At 39.5% G+C, this 27,835-nt stretch overlaps 1 protein-coding gene across 12 annotated transcripts in view; it reads left to right on the top strand.

Moving 5' to 3' along the window:
• Nucleotides 1–27,829, top strand: part of nrcama (neuronal cell adhesion molecule a) — a 54,931-nt gene extending 27,102 nt beyond the window's left edge. Inside the window, exons 4-34 of one of the 12 annotated variants that reach the window (XM_017424865.3) lie at nt 10,522–10,708; nt 10,988–11,005; nt 11,308–11,413; nt 11,712–11,902; nt 12,034–12,156; nt 12,341–12,511; nt 13,875–13,986; nt 14,133–14,317; nt 14,635–14,766; nt 15,012–15,155; nt 15,233–15,344; nt 16,148–16,314; nt 16,432–16,579; nt 16,665–16,789; nt 17,106–17,135; nt 17,969–18,070; nt 19,222–19,419; nt 19,507–19,577; nt 19,678–19,900; nt 20,021–20,136; nt 20,246–20,453; nt 21,398–21,520; nt 21,610–21,786; nt 21,911–21,943; nt 22,502–22,567; nt 23,493–23,615; nt 23,759–23,914; nt 24,900–25,031; nt 25,128–25,206; nt 25,828–25,839; nt 27,344–27,829. In XM_017424865.3, coding sequence (XP_017280354.1) covers nt 10,585–10,708; nt 10,988–11,005; nt 11,308–11,413; nt 11,712–11,902; nt 12,034–12,156; nt 12,341–12,511; nt 13,875–13,986; nt 14,133–14,317; nt 14,635–14,766; nt 15,012–15,155; nt 15,233–15,344; nt 16,148–16,314; nt 16,432–16,579; nt 16,665–16,789; nt 17,106–17,135; nt 17,969–18,070; nt 19,222–19,419; nt 19,507–19,577; nt 19,678–19,900; nt 20,021–20,136; nt 20,246–20,453; nt 21,398–21,520; nt 21,610–21,786; nt 21,911–21,943; nt 22,502–22,567; nt 23,493–23,615; nt 23,759–23,914; nt 24,900–25,031; nt 25,128–25,206; nt 25,828–25,839; nt 27,344–27,578 — 3,942 coding nt within the window. In that variant the 5' untranslated portion in view covers nt 10,522–10,584 and the 3' untranslated portion in view covers nt 27,579–27,829. The remainder of the gene's footprint in view (nt 1–10,521; nt 10,709–10,987; nt 11,006–11,307; nt 11,414–11,711; nt 11,903–12,033; nt 12,157–12,340; nt 12,512–13,874; nt 13,987–14,132; nt 14,318–14,634; nt 14,767–15,011; nt 15,156–15,232; nt 15,345–16,147; nt 16,315–16,431; nt 16,580–16,664; nt 16,790–17,105; nt 17,136–17,968; nt 18,071–19,221; nt 19,420–19,506; nt 19,578–19,677; nt 19,901–20,020; nt 20,137–20,245; nt 20,454–21,397; nt 21,521–21,609; nt 21,787–21,910; nt 21,944–22,501; nt 22,568–23,492; nt 23,616–23,758; nt 23,915–24,899; nt 25,032–25,127; nt 25,207–25,827; nt 25,840–27,343) is intronic. The other 11 variants (XM_017424870.3, XM_017424872.3, XM_017424874.3 and 8 more) reach the window with 11 other exon arrangements.
• The last annotated feature ends 6 nt before the right edge of the window (nt 27,830–27,835 follow it).

The following is a 27,835-nucleotide window of genomic DNA, read 5'->3' as shown; positions in this document are numbered from 1 at the left end:
TGTTTTTCCCTTTTCTATTTACGGTTTGAGGTATAGACCGAACAGAGTAATATATACAGTTTATTCTTCTAATTACAGTATATAATCTACCTGACATGTAAGTTTTATGTGCACACTCTACATCTTGTTTCCTGTTTCAGGTGTTTTGTTATGGCAGCGTTACAGCACCACATACAGGCCTGGCATAGTTACTACAGCATTCTGGGTCATTTTCTGCATGTGGATGAAAACATTTCTCGAACCAGTGCAATGTTTAGATTTTTAGAAATGACAAAAAAAAAAGATTGCTTTTGAAAAATAGAGGAAAAGTGTTTGTGTGGACAAGGCCCCAGTTAGCAGGATTTACATTTATCATTAATGCAGAAGCAGAGCTCTGCTGTTTTCAGTGACTGCAGCTCATAAAATGTCCACCCGTTTTTTTCTGTTGTTACACAGCAAGATATTTTTCGTGGGGGGGTGCTATTGAGTTTTTGTCAGTGTACCTGTCACACACACGAGTAAACAAGATTTATTTTCAGATGGAACCAGCACAGCCCAACATTCTGACAGGGCTCACAGATTTTAAAGAATGACCTTAGACAAACATGCGATGCATTGCTTTCTGTGCAAAGACCGTACTTTCCTCAGGCTTGAATGTCTGGCACATAAAATATTAACATCTGAAGATCAATAAATGTTTTAGTCATGTAACCTTTATTAGGGATCAAAGACAACTGTGGCCAGCTGCTTTTTGTTTAAGCAGCTAGTGGGCCATATATGTTTAATGGTTACTTAAGTGTTTAAATTTTAATGCCTGAGCTCGTCAACAATGCCCCTGAAATCTTGTTTGGCTGCATTAAGATTCCCCAGGGACAGATTTATAGATAATCTTCTGTTCACTGTTTTTTTTTTTTATTTATTTAACCTTGTGAAACTAGAAATGCCTATCACACATACACACATATTTTAAAATGAAATGATATGCATATCTCCTGCCATCCTTCAAGACAAAATCTTAAACTAAAATCATGTATTGTTGAAAAATGATCACGTTTTAGCTGTTTTGGTCAACTCTTAGAAATGAGATGTGCTGTCTCAAGCGATACTGCAAGATCTTGCACAATCTGTTTGTGCTTGGAGTATGTTTTGTGATTGTAGCCGAGTCATTTGCATTAAATTTTAGCTCAGTATCTGTAAAACCGAACAAGTTATAGCCAGTTTTGTGTTTGCTAGTACTGATTAGCTGGAGCAACCATCTTGAATTGGGTTGACTCCAGATGGTTATCAGTTGTAGATGTGCGCCCATTGATTACTTTCTGAAAGTTTTATCAAAATTGTTTAAGTGGTTTATGGGAGATTTTGCCAACAGACAGGCAGGATTGACTCCAATGGTTAAAGGTAAAGTTTTAAACAAAGTTCTGGTGCGATGTATTAACTTGTTGGAAATCAGTCTCAGCTTCTACCAAATCAAATTTGAACTTATCTGCAAAACGGACTGAAATATGGTCCTTTTTTATGTTTTCTAAGGTTGATTATCTGTGGTGGCCATTTTAAATAAGTTGAATCCAAAAGATAATCAGTTGTAGACGTGCATCATATGGTTTAATTTCTGAGAGTTTCATTAAAGGGGTTCATGGGGTATTTAGCTTACAGACAGACAAACAAAAACATTATTGCCCACCTTTGGCTTTTTGGTGGCAGATGCCATTTTGTATAAATATTTATATCTTGGACTAAATAATTCATAGCTGGGAGTATATCTTTATAATGTCATGAGTTTTAGGTCACAGCCTACATTTAAATGTTAGTTTTTGTTGTTCCATGTATGCAGTGGTGCTGAGGTCACTACTTTTATCGCTCCGGGGCGTCACTTTGTGCCCTATAGAACGCCCCTGCCATTTCAGCACTATCCCAGTTGTAAACAGCACGGAAGGACAAAAGCCCCCATGGGTCAGAGTTAGAGGAGTGGATGGGGGGGGGCATGGCCTGCTGCCTGCTGACCATCAGCACTTCACAAAGACTCAGAGAAAAGCGGGCGCTGGGGGATTTCTGTGGATGCTGCTGGAATAACTGAGCCTAAAAAGGGGCTGAGATAGTTTGTTTTGATTGGGTGGGCGAGTGGGATCCGGTTTGGGAGCTGTTGGAAACAAAGGGTCTGTCAGTTCTGTCTTTTCATTGGGAAGAAGTGGTGTTAGTGTAGTCAAAGCTCCTTTTTACAATAACGTCTAATGTGTTAATGGTTTGTGACGTACTCAGCAGTTAAGGTATTAGGCTGAAAGTAGTTGCAACTTCTGACTAAATTGCTGCCAGTTCTAATTTTGAAAATAAAATGACAGCCCTGTATATTATTTAAAACACAACTCCAAATCTGAATAAAGTTGTGTAAAATGGAAAAAAAAAAAGATCATGCAATGGTTTGCAAATCTTATAAACCATGTTTTATTCACAATAGAACATAGTAAGGACATAAAACGCTGAAATTAAGAAATTGTTTAATGATTGGAAAAAAATAAGGGGATTTTGATTTTGATGGCAGCAACACATTCACTCTTTAGAAAAAACAAAACAATCTGTAAACATCTAGGCACTAAGGGCATCAGTTGCTCGGCTGTTTAGAGGGAAATGTCCCATTCTTGTCTCATGTAGAATTCTAGCTGTTCACTAGTTCTGGCTATTTTTTGCTGGATGGGAGTACATGTTGTTCTAAAACCTGTTTATACTTTTCTGCATTGATGGTGCCTTTCTAGTGTAAGCTGCCCATGTCATATGCACTAATGCACCCCCATACCATCAGTGAGGTTGGCTTTTGAAGTGTGCTCTGATAACAGGCCTTTTATTTTTACATGCAAGTTTTCACAGACTGATGAACCTCTGCCCATCTTTAATTCTAAAGTTCAATCTTTCTAAAAGCTGTACCCTAATACTTGGCCCTCTTACTAACCTGTTATCAACCTAATTCATTGTAAAGTGTTTCTCCAGCTGTTTCCTATTCATATCACTGACTTTCTCAGCCTTTTGTTGCTTCTGTTCCAATGTTTTGGAGATGTGCTGCTGCCACCAAATCAGATCACTGCATTCTGCTTTTATCTACATTTTACACAATGTCCCAACGTTTTCCAGATTAGAGTTGTAGCATCCATTGTAAAAACTGAACAGGCTCTGTGGTGAACATTATTTTGATATTTGTTCATTGTCCTGGAAATAACACAACTATATCAGTCTTAGAAGTATGCAAATGCCTCCTACAGGTTATTGAACCTCCCCAGCCACCTGTGAGTTTCCCAGAACATTTAACACCATGCACAGCTTCACTTAAGCTTGACTGCTTTAATTCCACTGCTCATCTGGAGTCTCTTCTTACCTTTTGAGCTTCGAAAAGTGCAACATAATCCACCTATTGTGTAAAGCATAATTGTGCTTAAGTAAATAATACTCAACTTTGGTCTTTTTTATTTTGTTTTGTTTTTTTACAAAAAATAAATAAATAAAAAAGGTTTTGGAGCATGTATAAAGAGCAGCTCTTATCAAGGTGAATCAGTGAGGTAATGTATAGGTGTTTTTTAATATATAGGTGTTATTTATCAGGTGGCCAGAAAGTAGTGCAAAAGAAGTTTCTGTTAATGTTTCAGAGGTTTACATTAAATTCTATTACATGTACTAATTTACCAAATGCTTTTTCTCTACAAAGAAACAAGATTCTCGTTAATGCGGCCTGTTAGCGCCTTAAAGATATTAGGAAAGAGGATGTCTTCTTGAGACATGCTGTCATTTTTTTAAAAGAAATTCTTACAGCTAAAGAGGGATACTCCTCCTCTCATAGCAGATGGAAGGACCACAAATAAAAACCTGTCTGGACTGAGATTGCTATGTGAAACAGTATTGCAGGTTCAGAGAGAAATAAAATGTTTGAGAAGAAGCATAAGCCTGTCTGACAATAGCTTGATGCCTATTGCACGCTGCAGGCAGGTGTTACAGACTTGAATTTCTGTTAGTGGAGGTAGATAAAGCTTTGTTCACACAGAACTGCAGTTTTTCCAAAGCAATCTTTTTATTTGATGTTTAGAAGTATATTCACATAGACACAGCGCTGTTTCTAGAAGTGTCTTTATTGTCTACATGGAAACACAGAAAACGACTCAAAAAGCACAGTAACACTGCCACAAAAATACACCAGAAACAGGAAACAAGCCATGGAGCATGCACATAAAGGTTGCAGGTTTGGTGATAAATGTATATGCAAGAAGAAGTGGGCGCCCTCGGGTCATAGGTTAGATTGAAGGCGGGGCTATGACTTAATTTTCAACAGGTTGCATTTTGGGCCACAAAGGTGGATTTTGTCAGTCTTGAACTTGATTTCATAAAATATTGCTGTGGGGCTCCTAAAACATTGTTTTCACATGGACTCAAGGGTGAAACAATAATAAACTTTATTGAAACAATAAAAGTCTAAATGCTAGATACTAGAAGTCCTATCACAAGATTCCCGATTGAGCCGAACATTTTGATATGTGACTGGCTAAAAACAGAAAAACCATAGTCAGCATTAACACTATGATTAAAGGGAAGGTTCCCAGCATGTAGCTTTGGGGTACCCCTGTAGAGAGATAATAGAACATGGATGTTTGCACTTGTTATGACACCATGAAAGCACACCCACTTCCTATAAGAAAAAGCAAATCTAATCTTTGTGAGAGTAACATAAACCAGTGAGGTCGAGTTCTTACCTCTGGCACTGGTTGCACAAAGGTAGTTGTATCGTTGAGCAGTGATCTGTTTGTGGTTTGCACTGGTTTTGGGTTTGCTTACAGATTGTCCTCACTGTTCTCCCCTTTCATTGCCTTTTAAACAGCCCAGGAACTGCTTGGTATTCCTTTCAGCTCTGCTTTTTAGGTGTTTCCAAAGAAGTTCAGACACATTTATGTACGTTTCTCTTTGATACTTTAGCAACGTAGTGTTTCATTTGCAGTTAGTAGGAATCTATACATGAGCTGAGCTGATAATAGAACACACACTCTGCTTCATGCTGGCTGACAGCAGTCTGACTCAGTTTATTGTCTTATAAGTATCTCCGTTACTGTGATTTGACGTGACTGTGGATGATTCTGTTTCCCATCCCTGCCTCTAATTCTCTCTCTGCTTCCACGTTTCTCCTCCCTCGTCTGTCTCATCATCCCATAGTGTCTCTGAGTGTGACTGAAGGCAGTGCAGTGACCAACTTAGTAAGTCTCTTCAGGCTTTGCAAACGGAGGGGCAGAAAGACTTTAGGGCTCAAGCCAGCATGTTTGGCATGACTCTTTGTTACTGAGAGATAATGACTAGTTCGTGGACTAAATCAGTCATCTTATCTCTTACAAAAGAGGGGAGGTTTTAAACAAGAACAGTGTAGTGAACACCTGTTGAAATTGTGGATGATGGTAAATACTAAAAAAATTTGAATACCTAGCATTCTTTGAAGGTATGCAAATCGCTCCACCTTTCATGTCAGAGTTCTGAGATTGTCTTATGTTAAGAAATCAGTTGTGTTATTGTTAAAATGTGTTAAACTGTCAGTCAGTTGTAGATGGCCATCTAATGATTGCTAACAGACAGACACATGCACATACACACAAACGTAGATAAAAACATATTTGCCCGCTGCCAAAAGGCAGAAGGTGGACAGAAGAAAGTAGCCATGATCACTGAGACCATAGGCTGCTCTTGGACTTGCTTCAAGCTAAGAGCAGCAAATGAAGTAAGTCAGTAAGTATGACTTTCACAACTTCTTTTTAATGCCACGTCTCTGACCACTGAGTCAGTGAAAGGAAAAAAAAAGATGACAAGAGCTGACCTGCCCACTAGCTAAAGTCATTCCACTCATCCACGAGTCCTCTGTAATCAACTTTGTGCAGCCTGTGAGAACATGTGCAACAAGAAATTGATTTTACTAATTTTGCTTTAGGATGAATGGAGTACTGTGTGTGTGTGTGTGTGTGTGTGTGGAGAATATTGCTGCCTGAGCCTTATCTTCCACCACACTGCACAGTTCCAGCCTCATGGCTCAGCCGTTAACTGTGAAAAACGCACGCGACAGGCCTCACAAACACATTTCCTTACGAGTGTGCAAAAAAAAAAAACAGTACTAAAAAAGTGTTGTCCTTGTCACCTCAAGGCTAAAAGTTCAGTTTTATGGTGTTTAATCGTTCAAATCACAGTGAATTTCTAACATAAATGGGATGAAATCTGTTACTAAAATATCTTATGAATCATTGGATGTATTTAATGAAACTTTCAGAAAGTAGTCTTTAAGGATCAACCCAATTCAAGATGGCCACCACAGCTAACTCACCTTATGAAACACAAAAATAGCTGTAACTCTGACAATCTTACAGATGTGATGGTTTCAGGAGGTTTGTAATCTTTCCAGATTTGTTGTAAGTTTGTCAAATAGACTGATAGTTTTTGTACAAATTAAATGAAGCTTGACTATTTTCAAGTTTTATTTTTAGATCAGTTTGTAATTCATAATGAAAACAATGATGTTTTTATGATTATGATCTCTAAGTGCACATTATTTATTTTCTGCTTGATGCTTTTTCTGCTGTTTCTCCTCTAAGGTGCAAGCCTTTTAAATTATATTTTTATTTTGTCTAAGTATATGGAGAATAAATAAAAAGCAAATTTCCCTTGTTCTTGCGACATGCACAGTACCGTACATTTAAAGCATAACTTGTATTTCATTTTTTAAACAAAAACCTTAAAAAATATGGGATTGCTGCTGCAGAAATCACAAAAAATATGCTTGAGTGCATTAGGATATTTTCATTTTGGCTTATTATTCATTGTTCAAATAAGTTCAAATCAGGAATGAAACTTTTTTTTCTAAGTTTAATTTCATAGACATTAACTTCAATTTTCAACATTGTTTTCTCTCATTGCTACCTTCCATTTTTTTGTGCATTTTCTGCACCACACTTCATCAAATCTCCATCTTTTTATCTTGTCAGTAAATACCTCTTAGACAAAAGTTGCTATTAAAAAGTTCAGCGTATTTTTTTTATTTTTGTGTAGAAATCTATCTGCAGCCCCAGTGCAGTTAACTGTGACCCCTGTCAATGAGTTGTATCTGCTGCATGAAGCATCATAATGTAGGTAATCCGAAGATGGGATGCTGTTTTATTTTTGTTTTCACAATGGGATTAAGAGCTTTAGCATGCTCGGACTGCTTCTAATGGTACTCACTGATTTTGCTTTCACTATCCCTGCTTTTTATCCCCCAGTGAAAGTCCTCACCAATGGGGTGTGTCAGCATAATTAGCCGCGTCCTCAGGCTGTGTTAGCTCACACTCACTGTGTAGCTCAGCAGGAGAAGCTCTTGCTGAGTATTCATTAACTCAATGCATCTCATCAGACACGCAGAGTAGTAACTGGAGTGAGTTTACAAGTGTGTGTGTGATCGCTTCACCTTCATGTGATTCTAAAGACTTCACTTTCCCGTGTATGTGTCACTTCCTGAATGCATGAACACCGTCTGCGTCCTCGTGGTCTGCAGTATACTGATGGTTATGAATAATACAGTGTTCTGTTTGTAATCTACAAAACTCTTCAGCAGATTACTGCACATAAGATTTTAAGGCCGAATATTCCTTGAAGCAATGCATTTGGCCCCTGCCTTTTTATTTCTGAGTTTTAAACAACCATCATCTTATGATGAGAAGAGACAGAGTTAAAGTTTGCATAGAGATAGATATTTTTAGTTGGATAAAGTAGATTAGCTTTGGCAGCCATCTTAAATCAGGTTGACTCCAAAACTTAATGAGCTGTAGGTGTGCATCCAGTGATTTACTTCCTGAGAGTTTTATCTTTTGAGACACAGGTGACTCCAGTAGTTAATGGCAAAGTGTTTAAAAAATGATCTTGCATAACCATTTAATGCTCAACGTAAACATTGGGTGATGACTCTCAGCTACCACCACACCAAACTTTCAAAGAGGCTGAGTTCTCGCCTTTTGTTGTCTTTGCTTAGGTCAGATAGTTGTTGGCCATCTTGAATTGGGCTGACTCCAAAAATTAACGAGTTGTAGGTGTATATTGAATGAACTGAATTAAATATTTTGCTAACAGACTGACAGGATTGACAACAACAGCTGAAGCCAAAGTTTTAAGCAACAGTCTTGTGCGCAATGTTTAGCTTTTTACTAAGGCGACAGAAAATACACACCCAGACACAAACATGTTGAAGTTTAAATTCAGCAGACTGATTATTCTATTAGACAATTTGTTGCCCTAGAAGGGCTAAAATGTGTAATGATTGTGGATGAGAGGCATGTCTTTCTGCTGGCAGTGCAGTAAAACTATAAATCTCTTTATTTACAGCCTGCTAATGCACATCTGACACCTTTTATACACTGCAAGCTGTGTACAGAAAAGTGAAACCTAATTTCTTCGCCCTGTGGTGCAGTTTCCAGGAGCCCCTTACTGCCAACATGATTTTGTGATCCACTACACAACAGAAGCTGGATCTCCGGCAGTCATGTGGAACCTGATCTACATGGCACACCGCCAGGGATGTTTTTGTTAATGTTGCGTGTTTACACAAGCATGTGCCCGTCTGAGTGGATCATAGCTGGGATTTTTTTTTCCAGCTCGGTGCGCTCACATGTCTCAGGTTTCCATGTGAGCACGTGTGCACATGTCACGTACTAGTGGCTGTTAATGAGAGCACAACTCGCACCGATTAGAAACTCTGATAAAGAAATTATTCCGGGTGTACTTTCTAAAGGCCTAGCATTCCTTGAAGGAATGCATATCACCCGCCACCTTTCATGCCCAAGTTTTAACCTAAGATCATCTTATGATGAGAAATGACTTTGTAAATACTGTGAGATCCAATTAGATTATTTATTGCATACGTTGGGGATTGAGCTCAGCTGCTACCACATCAAATTCTAGCTCGGTGTCTGTAAAATTGACAGACGGTGGCGGCCATCTTCAATTGCGTTGACTCTAAAAGTTAAGGAGTTGCAGATGCACATTTAATACTTACTTTCTGAGAGCTTCATTAAAACCCATCCAGTTGTTCATGAACTGTTTTGCTAATGGTACATACAAATGAACACATGCACACCCAGGCACAGCGGCGGACGATCGCTGCTATGTTTCAGTATGTGCTTCTGCACTAGAATATATAAATACCAGGAAAACATACAGACACATTCACAGACGTTGTTTAGGTTACTAGATCTGGACTTCGGTTTGTTTTGACTTCTGCTCCTACCAGAAGCTTCACTCTGGTAGAAGGATGGTTTATTCACCAGCCAAACCACTAAGAGTGCTCAAAACGTTAGATGTGCTGCTCCAGGTGCTGAGTCATGGGAAGGTCAGCGTTAGCAAAGCAAGGAAACTCTTCACTTGTACAGACTAAATATTTATACCTGTTTAACTGCAGTTAGGTTTAAAGACTAAGTGCATGTATGTCATGATTTACAAGACCTAAAATGTAGCTCCAGTTTTTTAAATGGGGTTTTGTGAGAGGATATGAACAATTAATATCTTCTCTGTTGTAGATAGCTCTCTGAACAATCTCAGTTTGAAGAGGAAAAAAAAAACAGTTTAATTCTGATTGGAATGACTAGCTGTTAGCTTGTCAGGGCACAGACAAGACGTGTGTGTTTTTGCTGTCAAAAAGTGCATAGTTATTTTTGTGAACTTATTTTTAAAAGGCATGACATTGGTGTCAGTTTGGCATTACATGGATAATCACATTGAATTTTGTGGTTATTTGCAAACACAAATAGGAACAGCTATCTGTAGCACTTCTACTTTAGCTGGGGACTCGTCCTGAAGGAATGTTATAGTAGTTTCTTGGGATGGGTAGTGATTTTTGAATATTAGAAATCTAGTAAAAGAGGAGAAATTTGAAGAACTACTACTGCAGCCTTTGCAAATGTTGTTTTAAAGTTGTTTTCTAACTGTGCTTTCTCAGTCAGGTGCATTATTTTGACACACCATCTCCCATTGAGCCCTTCTCTGTCATATTTTACTTTGAAAATATACTATGGTCAGCTTCACTACCAAAGTACATGTATCCCCTTCCACCTCAAACTGTTGGAAAAATAAATCTAATAATTACTGACAAATTCCAGGAGTGTTTTTGCTTGAAATGTCTACATCTACGACAGGTTAGATATTAATTATTTGTAACCTTTCCACATAACCCTGCATCAAAAAGTCTCAACTATCACTGTAAGGAGACAAAATAAAACTTGACGGTGATACAACAGCAACAAAGCAACATATTTCAACATTGTGGCCGGTCAGGTTTGTTTGCTAGGCTAAGCTCTAACGTCCAATTTCCTGTTCATTTGGGGTTTTTTACATCAGGTATTTGGAGTGATGATAAGTAGGTATTGTTCTGTGGTGCAACTGTACCTCCAGGAACAGGGAAACATTTAGAAATGATTTTTAAGACAGTTGTCTTGTTTCCCTTTGTCAGCAAGATTGCTCATTAGTTTGTTTTATTTCAGATTTTGCTAACTATTGTGTTTTTGTTTTTATTCTGTGCAGAGTGGATTCTTTTTCTTCACCCCACCAACCACCTTTAATCTGCTGTAAAACCTGGTGGACAAAATGATAATTGTGACACTGAAACCTAGGAATATGGGCAGGAATCGAAAGTGGCTTCCAGGTCTTGGACCTGTGCTATTGATACTCCTGAGCCACATGACGTCGGGACTCGAAGTGCCTCTTGATCGTAAGTATCATCCTCATCAGTATAACATTAATGATGGATGTTACACGAGATTTCACTTCTGTAAAAGCAGGAACTGTTTCCTCTATAATACTTGTAATGCAAAACCGAAGTCTTCAGCTACTTTTCTTGCATTTGTTCCACCTACTTCACAAAATCACAAGCAGTTCCAAGCAAGAAGCTCAGTCAAATGTTTTATTGTGCTTTTATTTTGCAAATAAACCTAACATCTTTCCTCAATATTCTGTTACTGTGGTACGGCATGTCATGATGGACAAAAAGCTAAAGTACTGGACGGATGTAAGTTGGCCCAAATGTTGCTTTGACTCTTGAGTGTCCTCAAACTGTACTTTTGTGTGGCTTTAAGCAGTGATGTGCATGCTCTTATTTCAGCACTATAATGGTATTAAGTGCTTTACTTGGCTTGGCGTGTTTGTAGATATCAGTCGTCAGGGGTGTGATGGTTGCGTCTGTGTTTGCAGTGATTTTAAGCTCCACAAAATTTGACAAACTGTTAATGTCTGTTGCATGTTGCTCACACAAATCGTTCAGTGTGCGAGCCCATGTGAATCTGAGTGAAACTTCTGTGCATGTTTCTATAGTGCCTCAGCCTCCCACCATAACTCTGCAGTCCCCGAAGGATTACATCTTTGATCCAAGGGAGAACATCGTCATCCACTGCGAGGCCAAAGGGAAGCCTCATCCCAGGTGAGACGATCAATCCAAACACTTAAATGATTCAAGCCCAGCGATGTTCTTCTGCTCAGTGAAATTACAGCTCCAGTTTCTGAGGGCTTCCTCATCTGGAGCACAGAGGTAATGTAAATCGCCATAGCAACTGTTGCCAGGGAGACCAGCCGCTTGAGAAGCTCACCCGGAAGAGCTGAATTAGCTCCTCCTCAGGTTTTCCTCATCATCTGAGTGAAATTGAAATCTAATCAGCGATTCGATCGCAGATTTCTCCATTTTAACATATTTCTTTCCTGCTTCCTCTCGTCGATTTTAGCTTCTCGTGGACGAGGAACGGGACTCACCTTGATGTGGATACAGACCACAAAGTCCTGATGAAACCTGGTGCAGGAACTCTGGTAATCGACATCGGAGAAAAGGCCGAAGCCTCTGAGGGGACGTATCAGTGTCGAGCTCAAAACGAGCACGGCGCAGCTCTGTCCAATAACTTTGTCATCAGGCAGTCCAGTAAGACCTCTCAATAAATCTGGCTACATTAATTTTTAAGGTTTTAGCCTTTTTTACCTTTAAAAATGTGTAGATGGGGGAAAATGTATGAATAAATTTTATCCACGCTGATTTTTATTTGTGACTCACAGGGTCCCCCTTATGGTCAAAGGAGATAATTGAGCCCGTCATTGTGCAGACGGGGACCCCCCTCGTGCTTCCATGCCGACCTCCTGCTGGACTGCCTCCTCCGGTCATCTTCTGGATGGATAACAGTGAGTTATTTCCATACATGTTTAAAAATCCCTCTTAAATTAAACAAAATATAAATCAGTATCAACAATAATTTCTACAATAAAGTCATGGAGGACAGGATTGACGCACCTTCAGATCAATTCAAAATTGGAGGAGTGAAGATCTTTTTGGTAGTTTTTGGTAAATTTGTTGCTTATCCTTCAGACTTCCAGAGGCTGACCCTGGATAACCGAGTGTCCCAAGCCCTGAATGGAGACTTGTACTTTTCCAACGTTGTCGCAGAAGACACCAGGAGTGACTACATTTGCTACGCTCGCTTCCCCCACACCCAAACCATCCAGCAGAAGCAGCCCATTTCAGTCACCGTGCTGGACAGTAAGGAAAAACCACTGAAAAGTGTTAAATTAAAACAAAATGAGTCTTGACTAATGATGCTAAAGCTTCCGATTGTATGGAGCAGCTCTGCCGTGTCACTGTTTGTGTTTCAGAATCAATATTTCACATTTGCAGATTGTTTTTCCTATAATTGAGTCCTCATTTCCACTTCCTTGTGCTGCTCACACAAAACTGTAATAGATATTTGCGGTTTTCCTTGAACTTCTGTATCTTTTGCATTAACATGGCCGTACCTTAGTGTCACAGTGATGTTACTGTGCAGCAATGGAGCCCAAGTGTTTCCAGCATCACATTACATGTTATTTAAAGACATTTTAAAAGCTAAAACACAAGCATATTCACAAAGGCAAAGCTGAATGTTTCGTGTTTGTTTCCCAGTTTTGCATGCTTATGATTGTCTGTCAAATTCCAGTGGAAACCATGAATGAGACTCTGACTGCTTTATACAATGTTACTGAATTCTATCATGGTGAGTGCTGCTGGTTTACTCCCATTCAGCCCTGTCAGTGTGAACCCTGCCTCCTGTTTCCTCCAGATCTTCCTTTAACTTGGCCTCATCCCCTTCCTCTGTGATCCTAATAACAGTACAAGGGCTGCACAATATGTCAAACATTTAGCAATACTGCAGTATCAATGTGTGCAATATCAGTATCACCAAATATTCCTGTACATTGCAGACAAGAACTACATACAAAAATGTAGTTTTTCTAATCTTGTGCTGCCCTTTAATCTACACTATTCATTCACCAGTTTTCTACTGATTTATCTAAATATGAATTACAGAATGTCAAACAGTCTGGTCATTTTATTCTTCATAGATCAAAGTATTTTGCTAAAATACCTTGTTCATATGGGGCTGACCAGTTTCTCTCTGGAGGATTCCTCGTGCCCCTGTTCTTTTTAATAAGTCTGTCTGTGATGAGATGGAGAAATAAGTAAGCACTTGGTATTTCTTTTGTATTGATATAGATTAGTGGTGTCCCATCCCGTTTTTCAAGGGCCATTGTCATGCATATCATAGTTGTTTTCCTGCTCCAACACACCTGATTCAGTGGTGGAAATATCGCTTCAGAATTTTCTCAAGTACTGCAGACGCCTTTTAATCGCCCATTAATTCCTGTGTTAAAGCAAGGAAACGTCTAAACCATCACTTGTTCTCTGTTAGTCTCGTCATGTTGGAAAGTCACATTTCATCAACAGTTTGACTCTGCAGTACCTTTGCCCTTTGTGATAATTGTTCCCTGACATCACAGTTTTAAATCCTTAACTTCTCTTTTAAACACTTTAAATGCCTCCAGGTTTCTTGCTTTGACCTGGCTCTGATGTCCTCCTGTGTCCTCAGGCAGATCAGAGGGGGAGCGTCGGCCTGGTTTCATGTTCCCTGTCGGCACCACGAGCACCAAGATGGTTCTAAGGGGACAAACTTTGGAACTGGAGTGCATCGCTGAAGGATTGTAAGCTGGCAATTTTATTTTATTTTTATTTTTTTTCGGTATCTTATTAAATCTGAGCGTCTGTGTTCTCTTTTGAATGTTTTCTGTCAAATACAAGGAAGCCTAACGGGCTTTCATGAAGCTCACCGTTGTGCCTTCTTGAACAGGCCCACCCCTGATGTTTCCTGGCAGAAGGATGAAGGGGAGCTGCCGAGCAGCAGGACGTCCTTCAGCCGCTTCAAGAAAACACTGAGGATTTCTGACGTGAATGAAGATGATGCTGGTGACTATCGCTGCACAGCCACCAACAAGCTGGGCTCTGCACACCACATCATTAAAGTCGATGTAAAAGGTACGTCAAATCAACATGTGGGGTTTCATTTTTATGTTGCCTAATTGTTTATTTTTCCAAATATTTCCTTAAAGTTAATTTATCACAAATGGTTCACTTCTTGTCTTTTTTTTTTTGGAATAGTAGATTCCACTAAAAGTATTTTGTTGACTTGCTTTGGCTTATGAGTAAAATTGTCAATAACAATCTGAACTTAGCTTTGCATGGATGCCTTTATATACCTTTAAAATTATTCAAAACTATATGCACTTTTTCTCTGAGGGATCATTTTTTAAAAATGTGCCCCTTCATCTTTATTTTTTCTCCACTGTCCCTAGCGGCTCCTTTCTGGGTCAGTGCTCCCAGGAACCTGATCCTCGCCCCGAACGAGACCGGCATCCTAACTTGCCGAGTTAACGGAGAGCCTAAACCGGATATCCGATGGTTTGTCAATGGAGTTCCCTTAGAGAGTGAGTTAACTAAGACAATGCTGTGAAAAACAAAACTTTGTTACATCTTGCGTGCTTATATTGCAGTGTGCAAATCGTCTTGCTTCGATGCAGTGGGAAATGAGTTGACAATTCCAGTGAATTTTTATTGGTAGTATATAAAGGTTTACTCAGTGCACTTGTGCAATAAAAGCAAATCACTGCCAGAGGAAATAACAACCGTATAAATGAAAAAATGGTGTTATGTGCCTTTGTTTTTGTGCTAGATACTCGTAAGGACCACAGACGTGAGGTGCATGACGACACTGTGATTCTGAACAATGTGCTGACAGGGACCAGTGCTGTCTACCAATGCAATGCATCCAATGAGTTTGGCTACCTATTGGCTAATGCTTTTGTTAACGTTCTGGGTAAGTTACAACCTATTTAACCAGTCCTAAAGACTGCCATGGATCAAATCAGCAGTGATTTCTTTTCTTCGCAATAGCCGAACCCCCAAGAGTGCTCACTCCACCAAACCAAGTGTACCGTGTCATCACCAACAACCCTGCTTTACTGGACTGTTTCTCCTTTGGCTCTCCAATACCGAACATCACATGGTACGACTCAAGACGCAATTTCACCAGCAGGATCTTAGACAAAGTTGGTCCACAGCTTTATGTTCTAAGCCAGAGCTAAATGTTCCCTCTAAGATCAGATGCAAGTCGTTTTCTTGTTAAAGAGCAGAAATAAGGATAAAAAGCAGGCATTAAATCAATCTACTGGATGTGTGCAACAGAAAGGAACTGATCGAGAGGTCTGGTGAGACCTCTTAGAACAAACTGATGAACCTTGTCCAGGTTTTCAGTTATTGCCAGAGTGGAAAAACAGTCTTAATATAGAGCTGATACCCATGTTGCAGCTGCTTTCAACACATATAGTTGGCTTTAAAAGTCAATTATCAAATTATTTATGAACTTTTTTTATATATTTTGCCCTTATTGTGAGTTATCTATTTCATAATGAAGCACAGGATTCAAGAGTTGATAGCTGGAGAGAGTTTATTTGAACACACCTAGTTTCACATGGTTCGGACAGTCTTGCAACTTAAATCTCTCTCCTTCAGAGTAGTATTATATTTCTGTGTATTTCACTGGGACAAAACCACTGATAATCATGATACCTGTTACAATTTTCAGCCTCAACATATATCCTTGTCATCATAAAATGATGAATTAAATAAAGTTACAAATGGTATAACTTATACATGAGCCAAATCGTAACTCTGAGTTCTTCTTTGCATGGAGACTAAAAACCTGCGGATCCCTGTCATTCTTCTTTTATTGCTCCATTCAGCAGGAAATGTTAAATGTTATCAAGTTGTTCATCTATGTGTTTTTTGTGCTTCTTGTTTGCTTTACAGGTTCAAAGACTTTCAGATAAGCATTAGGAGTGGTGACTCATACGTGATTCATAAGAATGGTACTCTGGAAATTAACGTAGCCCAGCCGCGACATAGTGGAAACTACACCTGCATCGCCACCAACAACCTGGGGAGGAAAGAGAATCAGGTCTCCCTGGAAGTCAAAGGTCACTATGATCTAATGCCATGTCAGATATGAATAACCAGACTGTATATTCAACTCTGATTCGATTATGGGTTTTTAGCATTCAGGTCAAAGAGCTGTGCTTTCCTCTGTATTCCAGAGCCCACTCGTATCCTGAAGCAGCCGGAGTACAGGGTGGTGCAGAGAGGAATGAGCGCCATGTTTGAATGTAAAGTCAAACACGACCGTAGCCTCAATCCCACCGTGACCTGGCTGAAAGACGACAGAGAGCTGCCGCACGACAATAGGTACAGCCCAAAACATTAAGCTGTAACCAAATAAGTTTGGTTTTTTTTTATGTTGTTTAGGAAACATGATTTGTAATACTTCCAGGTTTGTGATGGGCAAGGAGAGCCTGACAATAAGCGACGTGACGGAGGAGGATGAGGGCACTTACACCTGCATCGCTAACACTATTCTGGATCAGGACTCAGCCAGCGCCAAGCTGACTGTTGTTGGTAAGTCGTTTTTATGTTGTCTTCTGTCCCAGAAAATAATTTCAATAAAACAGAGTAAACCATGTTAATTGTCTGACACATGTCTCAAAACTCCACAAACGTTCTTTTTTACGGTCTGCTTGTTGTGTATTTTTTATTAAAATGATTTATTTTGGAGTTTCAAATGCACTTAAATGTTATTAGATCCACCGGACTTGGCTTAGATCCTAGAATCTCTTTGCAGTTGTGATTTTTCTGCCTTTTCTTCCATTTCTGAGATGTCTGTTACTAACATCTTTTTCTCCTCTTGAACTTCACTCTTTCTTCTTGCTGTCAGAGGCAACTCCTACTCCGGCAATTGTTTACGGTAAACAAACCACAGTGTAGCTTCTACTCGGTTCCATCAGTCAGTGGTTTGCTTCATAAAATGCCCTCCTTTAGTTTTGTATTACCATTTTATTCTTCTGTTTTTTTAAAATACCATTTTACTTGTATGGATTTGTTTGATATGAGGTTCATCGTACCATTTAAAACGTTTAATTTCTTTTTTTTATTTAACTTTTATTTGAACAGTTTTTTGACATAGCCCACGATTATGGAACATACTTTTACATTGCAATGTAAATACAGAAATAACTTCAAACACAGATTAAAACGTTTAATTTCACCGTTAATTCTTGGTGTTTGAAAAATACAGGTCTGTGTTCCCATAGAGCATTGACTGATGTCTTATTCAGTGTTGAGGCCTGATCAGTCACAAGTGAAAATACATGTGCATAATCTAAAAAACACATTTTATTGCAGCTCGTTTTTCTCACCCCACACGTTTTACTGATTAAATATGGATTTTCTTTTAGAATTATTAAACAGTTTTTTGTCCATCTGACAATTTAAACATTTACTTTTGTCATTTTATTAAGTATTGAGGCAAAAGAAGTTTTAAAAAAATACATATTTAATCAACTTTCTCTGTTTTTGATGTGTCATTATATTTTATTTGAAAGTTTCTTTAAAAACGATTCGTAAAACAAAATCAAGCATCAGCTTAAAACCTTAATATGAGTCAAAATAAATCAGGTTATGCTTCATTTTTGTATGGCAGTTTTTTGGGTTGTTTTTAATCATACTAATGTTGCATCATTGTGAAACTCTCTGCTGCTGCAGTATAAAGAACTATCAGATCTCTGATTGTTTGTGCAGAGAAACCCGACCCACCGACTGACCTGGAACTGACTGATCAGACGGAGAGGAGCGTTCAGCTCACCTGGACCCCCGGAGATGAACACAACAGTCCAACACAGAGTATGAAACACCCAATGTTGCTGTTCCTTCAAAACATACTACACTGTCTCTTGACATCCATCTAAACAAGTGTCTGCATTGAAACTGAAACCACTTATCCATCTAGAATGTAAATTAGCTTGATTTAATGTTTTTAGTGCTCATTGAAAGATTTCCTCAGTAAGTGAGCGGATATATGTTACAAACACATTTAGAGAAAGATTATGATTACTTCCTAAAGCAGTGAGTTTGAACCCCAGTGTGTGTCAAGAAGCACCATCTGGGTGTCCTTTATTAATCTCCAGATATCAACTGAGATTTAAAATGATTGCTTATGGCTTATTTGCTCCATAATTGTTGCAAAGTATAAAATAGTAGTCATAAATGAATATAGGGTGGTATGGTTAATATTAAGATCATTTGTGTTGGCTCTTATTTAGGGGTAATACCAATTTTTGTATATTTCAACAAACTAACAGATGACTTTTGTCTCTATCATTTCATGGGTCATTAGCTAAGGAGTTCAGAAACCACAGATGGGAAGTACTGTTTACTCAATACATTATTTATTAGACAAATTAATTAATATATACTAAGTAAAACTGTCTTAAATTGTGTTTAGCCATTTATTTTTTTTGTAAATGTCAACCCCTACAGAAAAAACCCTCTTAGGGCAGATATGACCACATATACACGTCAGTCTTATTGAGTGAAACATGTTAAAATGAGATGCAACATGAGTGAAACATCGTTTGAACACAGGAGACCGTTTTGGAACATCTTAATGGTTAAATGTGTGAAACACATCTAAATGTTAAAATGTTTTAATGGATCAATGTTACTAACAATATGGAAGGAAAATGATTAAAAAGGCAAGAATTTGTAGTTTGCATAAAGTTGGCTTTGATGTAATGTGTAATAATTACCAATAAAATGCTTTTTGTTTCTTTACATTAAGTTTATTTATATAGCACCATTTCACAACAAAAGTCTTCACATGGTGCTATAAATAAAAACACATCCAGTAATTACAGTCCAATTCAATTAATTGAAAACAGGCAGATTCAGTAAATTATAAAATGCCAGTAATTAATGTCTAAGAAAGCCAGCAGATTGCATCAAGTCTTTGCTTCTTTTCAGTGTTGAATTTTGAATTTTTATGTTTTATCCAGACTTCTTGATTCAATACGAGGATTCGCTCCACCAGCCGGGAGTTTGGGTCAACCTGACAGATGTTCCTGGTAGCAGCACGACAGCCCGGCTGCAGCTCTCCCCGTACGTGTACTACTCCTTCAGAGTCCAGGCTCGGAATGAAGTCGGCTACAGCGAGGCCAGTGGGCCTTCACGACAATACAGGACTAACCCTGCAGGTAAACGAACATGATCGCCCGCCCCGACCAACACGTTAAGAGTCTCTTAATGTACAGACCAAGATACATACATTTACTTTTTACCAGCTCCAGATGAAAATCCGTCAAATGTTCGAGGGATAGGAACAGAACCTGGCAACTTGGTCATCTCCTGGACGGTAAGAAAGATTTAAAGTTCTGTTTTTTTTTATGTGTTTGTGAATGACAGCTGTAATATGTGGATAGAATACAGACTTATTAGCCTTTCTCTTCATGCAGCCACTAACAGGGCTCCAGTCGAATGGACCCGGGCTGGAATACAAGGTCCAGTGGAGACAGAAGGACCTGGAAGAGGACTGGACATCAAAAAATGTTGCAGATTCTCAACTGGTTGTCTCTGGAACTCCAATCTATGCGCTGTACGAAATTAAAGTTCAGGCTTTTAATAATTATGGCAACGGCCCTGAACCAGAAGTAGTGACCGGCTACTCTGGAGAAGGCTGTGAGTACACTTTGTGAAGACTTTTATGAGAAAAGGTCTTGTTTTAGATCAGAAACATTATGGATTTTTAAAAAAAGAGTGTGTATGCAGTTGATTAACAGTTTGATGTCTTCTTGGCAGTGCCTCTGTCTGCTCCTGACACTGTGCAGGTCATGGTTCATAACAGCACACTGGCCGAGGTTCACTGGGAGCCCGTTTCTCTCTCTTCCGTTCAAGGAAAATTACAAGGATACAAGGTATGTCATATTATTTCAATTAGCTTCCCTGCTGCCAAACGCACCTCTGTCTCTGCGGTTCAATGTTTGCAACACATCAAACTTCAGTTCTCGGTGCATTTTCCTTCAGGTGTACTACCGCCGGGAGCGTGGCCTGCAGGAGACCGAGGAGGAAGGAGATCAGCAGGAGCAAAACTTAACTTTCAGTGGAAACCGCAGTGAGGGAATGCTGCCGGGCCTTCACCCGTACAGTCTGTACGTCGTCTTCATTAAGGTCTTTAACAACAAAGGAGAAGGACCTCCCAGCTCCAGCAAGACTTTTGAAACACCTGAAGGAGGTACATATACCTATAGGTCCAAACCCACATCCTGGCATGGCTGAACTTGTCACTGAACATTTTAGTCTTTATATTCACCCAATAAGAGGCTGTAGCTCAACTGAGTAAAAAGATACTGTACACAAATAATATATACATAGATATATAAGTACATTTTAAGATTAAGAAGCCTAACAAAAAGACAAAACCAGATGTGTAATCCCCAATCGGAACGTTTCGCTACGTTCCATTAACTCCAAAGCCAGAATTCAAATCTGAGAATAACGTCAGACTCAGCTGAACCTTGTTCCATTTGCAAAGCAGAAAACCAGAGCGATTTGCTAACAGTGTGTTTAGTGAGCAGGATCCCTATTGTTAGCGATACAAATCAGTTCTAACGGCTTTCTCTGCATTCTGTGCATTTAAACACTTGGAACATGTTCACTACTAGTGGTTAGACAGGATTATGTGTGACTGGACTACTGAGAAACAAACTGACAGAAGTAAAAAAAAAAATGTTTGTTTCTGCATCTGTTACAACTTTTCATGCTTGAGTCGGCCATATTGGTATTTAAGGTTGGGGCTGGTCAAGAATCTTCAACTTCGGGGCACGTCACGGTTGATTTTTCTGACTTGACTCTGACTTCTGAATACAAACGGAACGCATCATTACATTCAGATATATCTGCCTCCATTGTGTTTAATAAACATTTAAACATAGGAAAATGAAAAAAATAAATAAATCTTTGGAGCAAACATAGCTTTTTTTTAAAGGAGGTAGGTCTATAGATAAATTAAAATAGAAAAAAACAAAGAAAAGGTTTATAAATGACTAATACACTCATATTAATAAAAGCTTGTGGGCTCAAATAGATCAAATGTTATGTAGTTTTAGGTTATTTAAATTCAGACAGAAAAAAGATGAATTATACTACATCTAACAGACTATGAACATGTTTTTTTAGTCCCAGGTCCTCCTGCTTTTCTGAAGGCGATCAACCCTGGTTTGGACTCTCTCACTCTGAGCTGGGGCCCACCACGAAGGAGCAATGGTCGCCTCACAGGGTACACCCTCAGATACCAGCCAGGTAAAGATGGCACCCTTTTTTTCCCCTCATCCAATTTTCATTCTGGCTCTCGTTACTCATCAGTGGCCCCCTTCTCGTTCTCTCACCAGTCAATAGCACAAACGAGCTGGGGCCACTGTCGGTGGTTACCCTTGAAGCCAACGAGACGATGTTCACCCTGGGCAGCCTGAACCCCAGCGTGCTCTACAAGTTTTACTTAAGTGCAAAGACAATCAAGGGCCCTGGCCCCAATGTAACCGAAGAGGCTTATACAGCCATGGATATAAGTGAGTCATGTTTGTATTAGACTTATGGTTTAATCATCCCACCACCATCCTTACAGAAACAGTAATGAGCATCTTTTGCTCAACATCTTACACCTCTATCTTTTTCTTTCTCTTCTCTCTGAAGCTCTTATTCAGCCCACTGTAGATGCGGGCAAAGGTAACCCACGTGTGCCTCTGGAAGTAGACGCATGCCCGTTTTCATCCTGAGATGTTAAAAAGCAAAACGAATCATAGCATAGACGTCCTGCTTAGCTCGCCTTTCTGCACGTGTTCCCATGTTAATATGTCTACAAACTGTGTGAAAACAGAACATTCCAAGTGTGAGATTTCCCACGGCATGTGAATGCAACCCTGTTTGGTTTATTTCAAAAGAATAGGCTGCATTTACATGTTAGTATATTTCTTGTAGTCTTTTTCTGTTTTAGTTTTTTAGCTTTTATCTTGTGTTTCTGAATGCGTCTGTCATGATTGAGTTTTTGACATTTTATTTAGTCATTGTTGCAGATTTGTCTGTGACCTGGCTGTGAAGTAGACTTAACGCTACGCATGCCGTAGTATTGTGATGTGGATCTGTGCGCGGCTTCATTTGTTCATTTGATTGAGCTCAAAGTCTCAGAACTGCGAGGTCCTGCAGCATGTCCGAGCGCCGTGTTTCTGGTATTGTATGTTGTGTTTTGTCATGTGTACTTGTCTCACTCTTTCCGTGTCCTTTCAGGCCCCACAGAGCCCCCTCACCAAACCTCCCCCACCACTCAGTCTCTGCATTCCCCGTTTCACAAGGGTACAAGCACTCCCCGCGTCCCCAACTACCTCCACAAATATCCGCCCTTAAACTGAATGCTGCAAAAACTGTTCATCTCAGCACAATCTTTAAAGTTTGTACATTTGTGCACGAGCACGGCCCCACGTCAAGTGTTTGTAAAGTATCAAAAGGGACGCAAAAAAAAGAACAAGCCAAATATATTTTATTTTTGTCATTTAGCCAATGAAGTAAATCTGTCAGAGACAAAACTCTGCTTGTCTAAGATGTTAATTTCAGGTTCTTCCACTCTGTTTCTCTTGGTTTACATTAAGAACATTGACTTAGTGATTCTAGAAACAATAACTGGAGTCTCCCTTTCTTCACTCTTTGGTCGAGCAACTTGTGTGATTAAAGTTGCTTAAAGATACTTTTTAGTTGCTTTAAGTCTATAAGAGAGCTGGTCAGTCAGTTCTGACAAGAATGAAAATGCTCTTGAATTCCTTGGTGTCCAGGCTCGATACAGATGGCTTTGAAGATGCTACCTTCATACTTTTTCATATCTGCCCTGTGTTTTTAGTGTACTGAGAGACGTGGCTGGAAGAAAATAACATTTACTAGGATGGACATTTTTGCAGTAAACAACAGTCCTGTTTTCCACATAGTGTCAGAAGTTTCTAATGGGATAAAAAAAAAGGATTTTTATGTATTTATTGAAATTAATTTATTTGAATCGTTTCTTATCTGCTGAATTAGCTTTTATGAGTGCTGCTGTCTAAATGCACAGTTTTGTTAAACAGACTGTCCTGGAGATGCACAGACACTTACTCTTTGGCTCAACAGTCGTAGATATTTTCTTTTCATCCAGATTAAAGTAGTTCACTGAGTTAGAATATTGAAAAATTGCAATCTTTATTTGTATCCTGAACTGTTTTTTTTTTTTTTTTTGTCTCCCGTGTGTGCTCAGTGCCTCCTGTTGGGCCTGTGTTTGGCACAGTTAACGCCTCTGTGATTGAGGGGGGTGCAGTGATCAGTTGGGAATACTTTGGACACCAAAAGAATGTATTTGTGGAGTATAATGTAGAAAACAGTAAGGCCTTCTCTTTACATTTGGCTTCACAGAATATCAGTGCATGCCGTTTTAATGTAGACCAATTTTAAACTTGTTCAAATAGCAGATTATGAAGAGGCTGCTTTATTCTAACCCCTCCTCATCCGCTGCCTCAATTCCAGGTGAAGAGGACTGGAAAAGGGAGAGGGTAAACGGTACGCACCCACATACGATAAAAGGTTTAAAGCCGGGGACGTCCTTTTGGGTGCGCGTGGTAGCTAGAGACGGAGCTGACCAGGTGGTCCACAAGACAAACAAAACGTTGATTAAAGTGCCAGGTGAGGCGGCATGCCTCAGCGTAGTGTTCGTTGCCATTATCTCATCATTAGATGGCCGCTGGTGCATTCAGATGTGAATGTATGCTTGTTTCATTGAGTCATTTTGTGTGAATCAGTTGTCTTCACCCTAATTTTCTTTTAAGGTTTCACTCTTTTTTTTTTTAAATTTGTTTGTTTCTAGGGATTTTTAAAATTAATTCACAAGATTAAAAAAAAAATTTAACAAAAAGACCACTATTTATCAAATTACAACCACTTTTAATAGAGAACGAGTCTGATTTACAATATCTGTCAAAGTAATTTAAGTAGGGTAGGGGTTTAAAATTAGAATTTTTGGGGAAGGAAAAAACAAATCTTTTATATTCTAATGTGAGACACCACAGGCAATGATTAAATGTTTCGTCAATTTAGAGATTTTAGGTTTTATTTTACTCTCGCATGCTGCTTTTCAGATTATTATTAACCAAATAAGGAAAAACCTTTACTGCCAGTTACACAAACACATTACAGTACGTGCTCTTTGGAATTCTTGTTGTGTTTCCCACGAGCTAGCTTAAAAAAACTAAAAAAGAAGTTAGACATTTTAAGAGAAAGTTGAAAGGCAACAATTGAAAATCTTGGTAGTTTTGCACATATAATAACTTTTATACAAATGTTCAATTTAAGGTGAAATGATTTATATATATTCATAAGAAAAGAATTGTCTAGAAGAGTCCAAGTGGTCTAATGTCTGTCATGTAAAATCATCACTTTTGGATCCATTATTTTATAACTTGTGCCATTTTGTTTCCTTTTTTTAACTTTTAAATAATTTCTGCATTTTAACTCCTTTTAACATTCCATTTAAGTGTTTGCAGATCCCCCTAACCCTAGTGTTGTTCTGCATGAAGACAACAAACCCAACATTTTTGTCAGCCTAAATTTAACTTTGTTCTAACATTTCTGCCGTCTCCTCGTGTTTCTCCCCCTTTTTTCATGTTTCCAGCCGGTCCCAACCGGCAGATAGACATCGCCACACAGGGCTGGTTCATTGGACTGATGTGCGCCATCGCTCTCCTTATCCTGGTGCTGCTCATCGTGTGCTTCATCAAGAGAAACAAGGGCGGCAAATATCCAGGTACAGCAAAGTTCCCCCCCGCGCACGTTCAGAATGCGAGCTCGGTGACATGGACGGGCAAATGTTTAAAGGAAAAATATTGTGCGGAATCCACAGTGAAAGAAAAGGAAGATGCTCACCAAGACCCTGAAATCCAACCCATGAAGGAGGATGATGGAACATTTGGGGAGTACAGGTGAGAGATGATGACAAATATCAAAAATGAATCACGTGCCAATAATAAAAAAACAGTAGTGATTTTTCATTTTCTTCCCCCCCCCATTTATTTTGTCTTGACTCGGCTATTTATGTGTAAAACATGGTACCAGGCTGCAGAGACATTCTCCTTACCAGACTCCATTTCCAAATACTGCGTAGAGGCAAGGCAAAATCTAAACTACTCTGTTTACTAACTCACCTATGCACTGGTCATCTAATTTTAAAAAAAGCTCAGTGTAATCCAAAATATTTCAAGTTTTAACAAGATATCTCAAGTCTTTCTAAGATCACTAACCATGAGCTGACAAACATAACTTTACCAGTTCAGCATTGCAATACAACATACTTTATAAAAGACCATATATGTCTAGAAAAAGTAATGGAGAATTGGACTTAAAAGCATATCAGGAGCTGGATTAATAAAATAATTTAGCTGCCTTTGCGTATCTTTAAATGTGAGTGCTGTCATTGTTTTCATTTTCATGCTTCATCTTTCAAAATCTCACTGTGTGTAAAATATAAAGACTCTCATTGTGGCTCATGAAGTTCTTCTCATGTAAACTTGCATTTTTTATCTTTCTGCTCTGGGGGGGTTTAGGTCGATGGAGAGGTAAGGCGAGAAGCGGTAAATCCAGCATGCATTCCACGCAACCCCTTCAAATGCTTTTTAGGCTCTTTCTAACATTAGTGGAACTAAATGCAGAGACAAAAGACATCAGTCTGTCTGGTCTGCAGAGACCTGATTTACACCTGGTATTAACACGTGTCATTGATGAAGTCACAAGTGGAGAGTGCTCCATGTCGAATCGAGCTGTTTCGTTTTCACTGTTACTGATACTGTATGTCACAAATGGATGTACATGATCAGGGGGGAGGTTGTGGAAATCAGAACTCCTGTGTTTTTGAATGCTGCTCAGCCTCCCTGGGAAAGTCTGTTAAAGTTGTCAAACCTGGTATTAGGGAGAAGCAGTGTAGCTTTCATTCATGTCATGAATTAATGGACCAGATCTTTGTCATTTTAGATTTGCTGAGGGGGCATGGGAGTTTGACAAAGTCAAAGTCGAGCTTCTTCCTAATGCAGGTTGGACTCCACCAGGGCTGTCCTTAGTCACAGATTCAGTGTTTGGTGTTCATGGACAGGAGAGAAAAGGGTTCAGATAATACGGTTCTGTTGGCATCTTCAAGCCATGACCTTAAGAGTTCTCCAGGAGGAGCTGGAGATTGTCTCTGGGCTTCTCTCCTTGACCTGCTGTCTCTGCTACCCGACCTCCAATAAGCAGTTGAAAATAGATGGGTGGCTGTACTGTATATGGACCAAATCTTTTCCAAATGTTGTTTGATAGACCAGATATTAATGTGCCATCAGTGTGGGTGTGCACACAATCCACTTCAGTTAATACCAAGTGTAAATGGTCTGTGTCACTGTACTCTTTGTTGTGACACAGTAAACACAATAACCCAAAACTCTGCAGCTATATTTTCCCACTTTTATTAAATGGGTTTATAAACTGTTCATCATAACTAAAAGTCCATTGAACTCAATAGTTGAGTTGAAGTCTAACATCGTCCTGAAGACCTTGCAAAAAAAAGCGTAGATTAAGGTGTTCTTACACAAATCCAGCATAAAAAAGAATGAAACCGTGACTTTTTGATTGCATTTTGGATTACTGCATGTAACCTGCTACCATACTGACTGAAGTTATTTTACAAATTGCATTTTAATGCAGGTACTTTGCAAAAGGCTGACAGCACGTATTTGCAATATTCTCTCTATGCACAGGCTTTGAAAAGTACAGCACTAACACAATGTGTAGTACTCATGTTTAACAGGGCTTGCTCCACTCTACAAGTAACATGAAGTGTAAAACTACCAGATTTACCCTTCATTTTTATGCTCATTTTAGGAACCATGCGGTTTCTAATGCAAACGCTCATGCACATATTTGTTTATGCAATAAACTTAAGTTAAAATAAGCCATAGAAATAAGGCATTGTCAAGGTATGCGACCACAATGTGTTCTTGTAGCACTTGTGCAGTGGAAAAGCCAGAATGCTGATATATGAAATCAGCCTTTGCACAAACCATTCCTTAGTGACTTCTCCCTCCTCCACAGCGACACAGAGGATCACAAACCTCTGAAGGGCAGCCGGACACCGTCCAACGGGACGGTGCGCCGCGACGAGAGCGACGACAGTTTAGTGGACTACGGGGAGGGCGGGGACGGACAGTTCAACGAGGACGGCTCCTTCATTGGCCAGTACAGCGGCAAAAAAGAGAAAGACACACACGAAGGCAACGAGAGCTCGGAGGCCCCGTCGCCTGTCAACGCCATGAACTCGTTCGTGTAACGAAGGGCCTCAGCCTGGCTGCAGCGGTTGCCATGGCCACCCAGCGTCGCCCTGGCAAATGTGACCATCACTGTGGTGACAGTTGCTGAGGTGACACTTGTTATGGATACCTACTTTTACCCCGAGGTGGCTGTCTTTCTGGTGGCCAAGGCTACCTACCTGGACTGCTGACATGTTGTCATCTCCACCCACATCAGCCCCAGTCACACTGTGACCTCCTGATGAACACACCCTCAACAACCCCCCCCCCCCCCCCC

The sequence above is a fragment of the Kryptolebias marmoratus genome, linkage group LG18, assembly GCF_001649575.2.
Source record: "Kryptolebias marmoratus isolate JLee-2015 linkage group LG18, ASM164957v2, whole genome shotgun sequence".
Taxonomy (NCBI): domain Eukaryota; kingdom Metazoa; phylum Chordata; class Actinopteri; order Cyprinodontiformes; family Rivulidae; genus Kryptolebias; species Kryptolebias marmoratus.
Note: the sequence above shows the minus strand (reverse complement) of the source record. Positions and strands in the feature narration are given on the sequence as shown.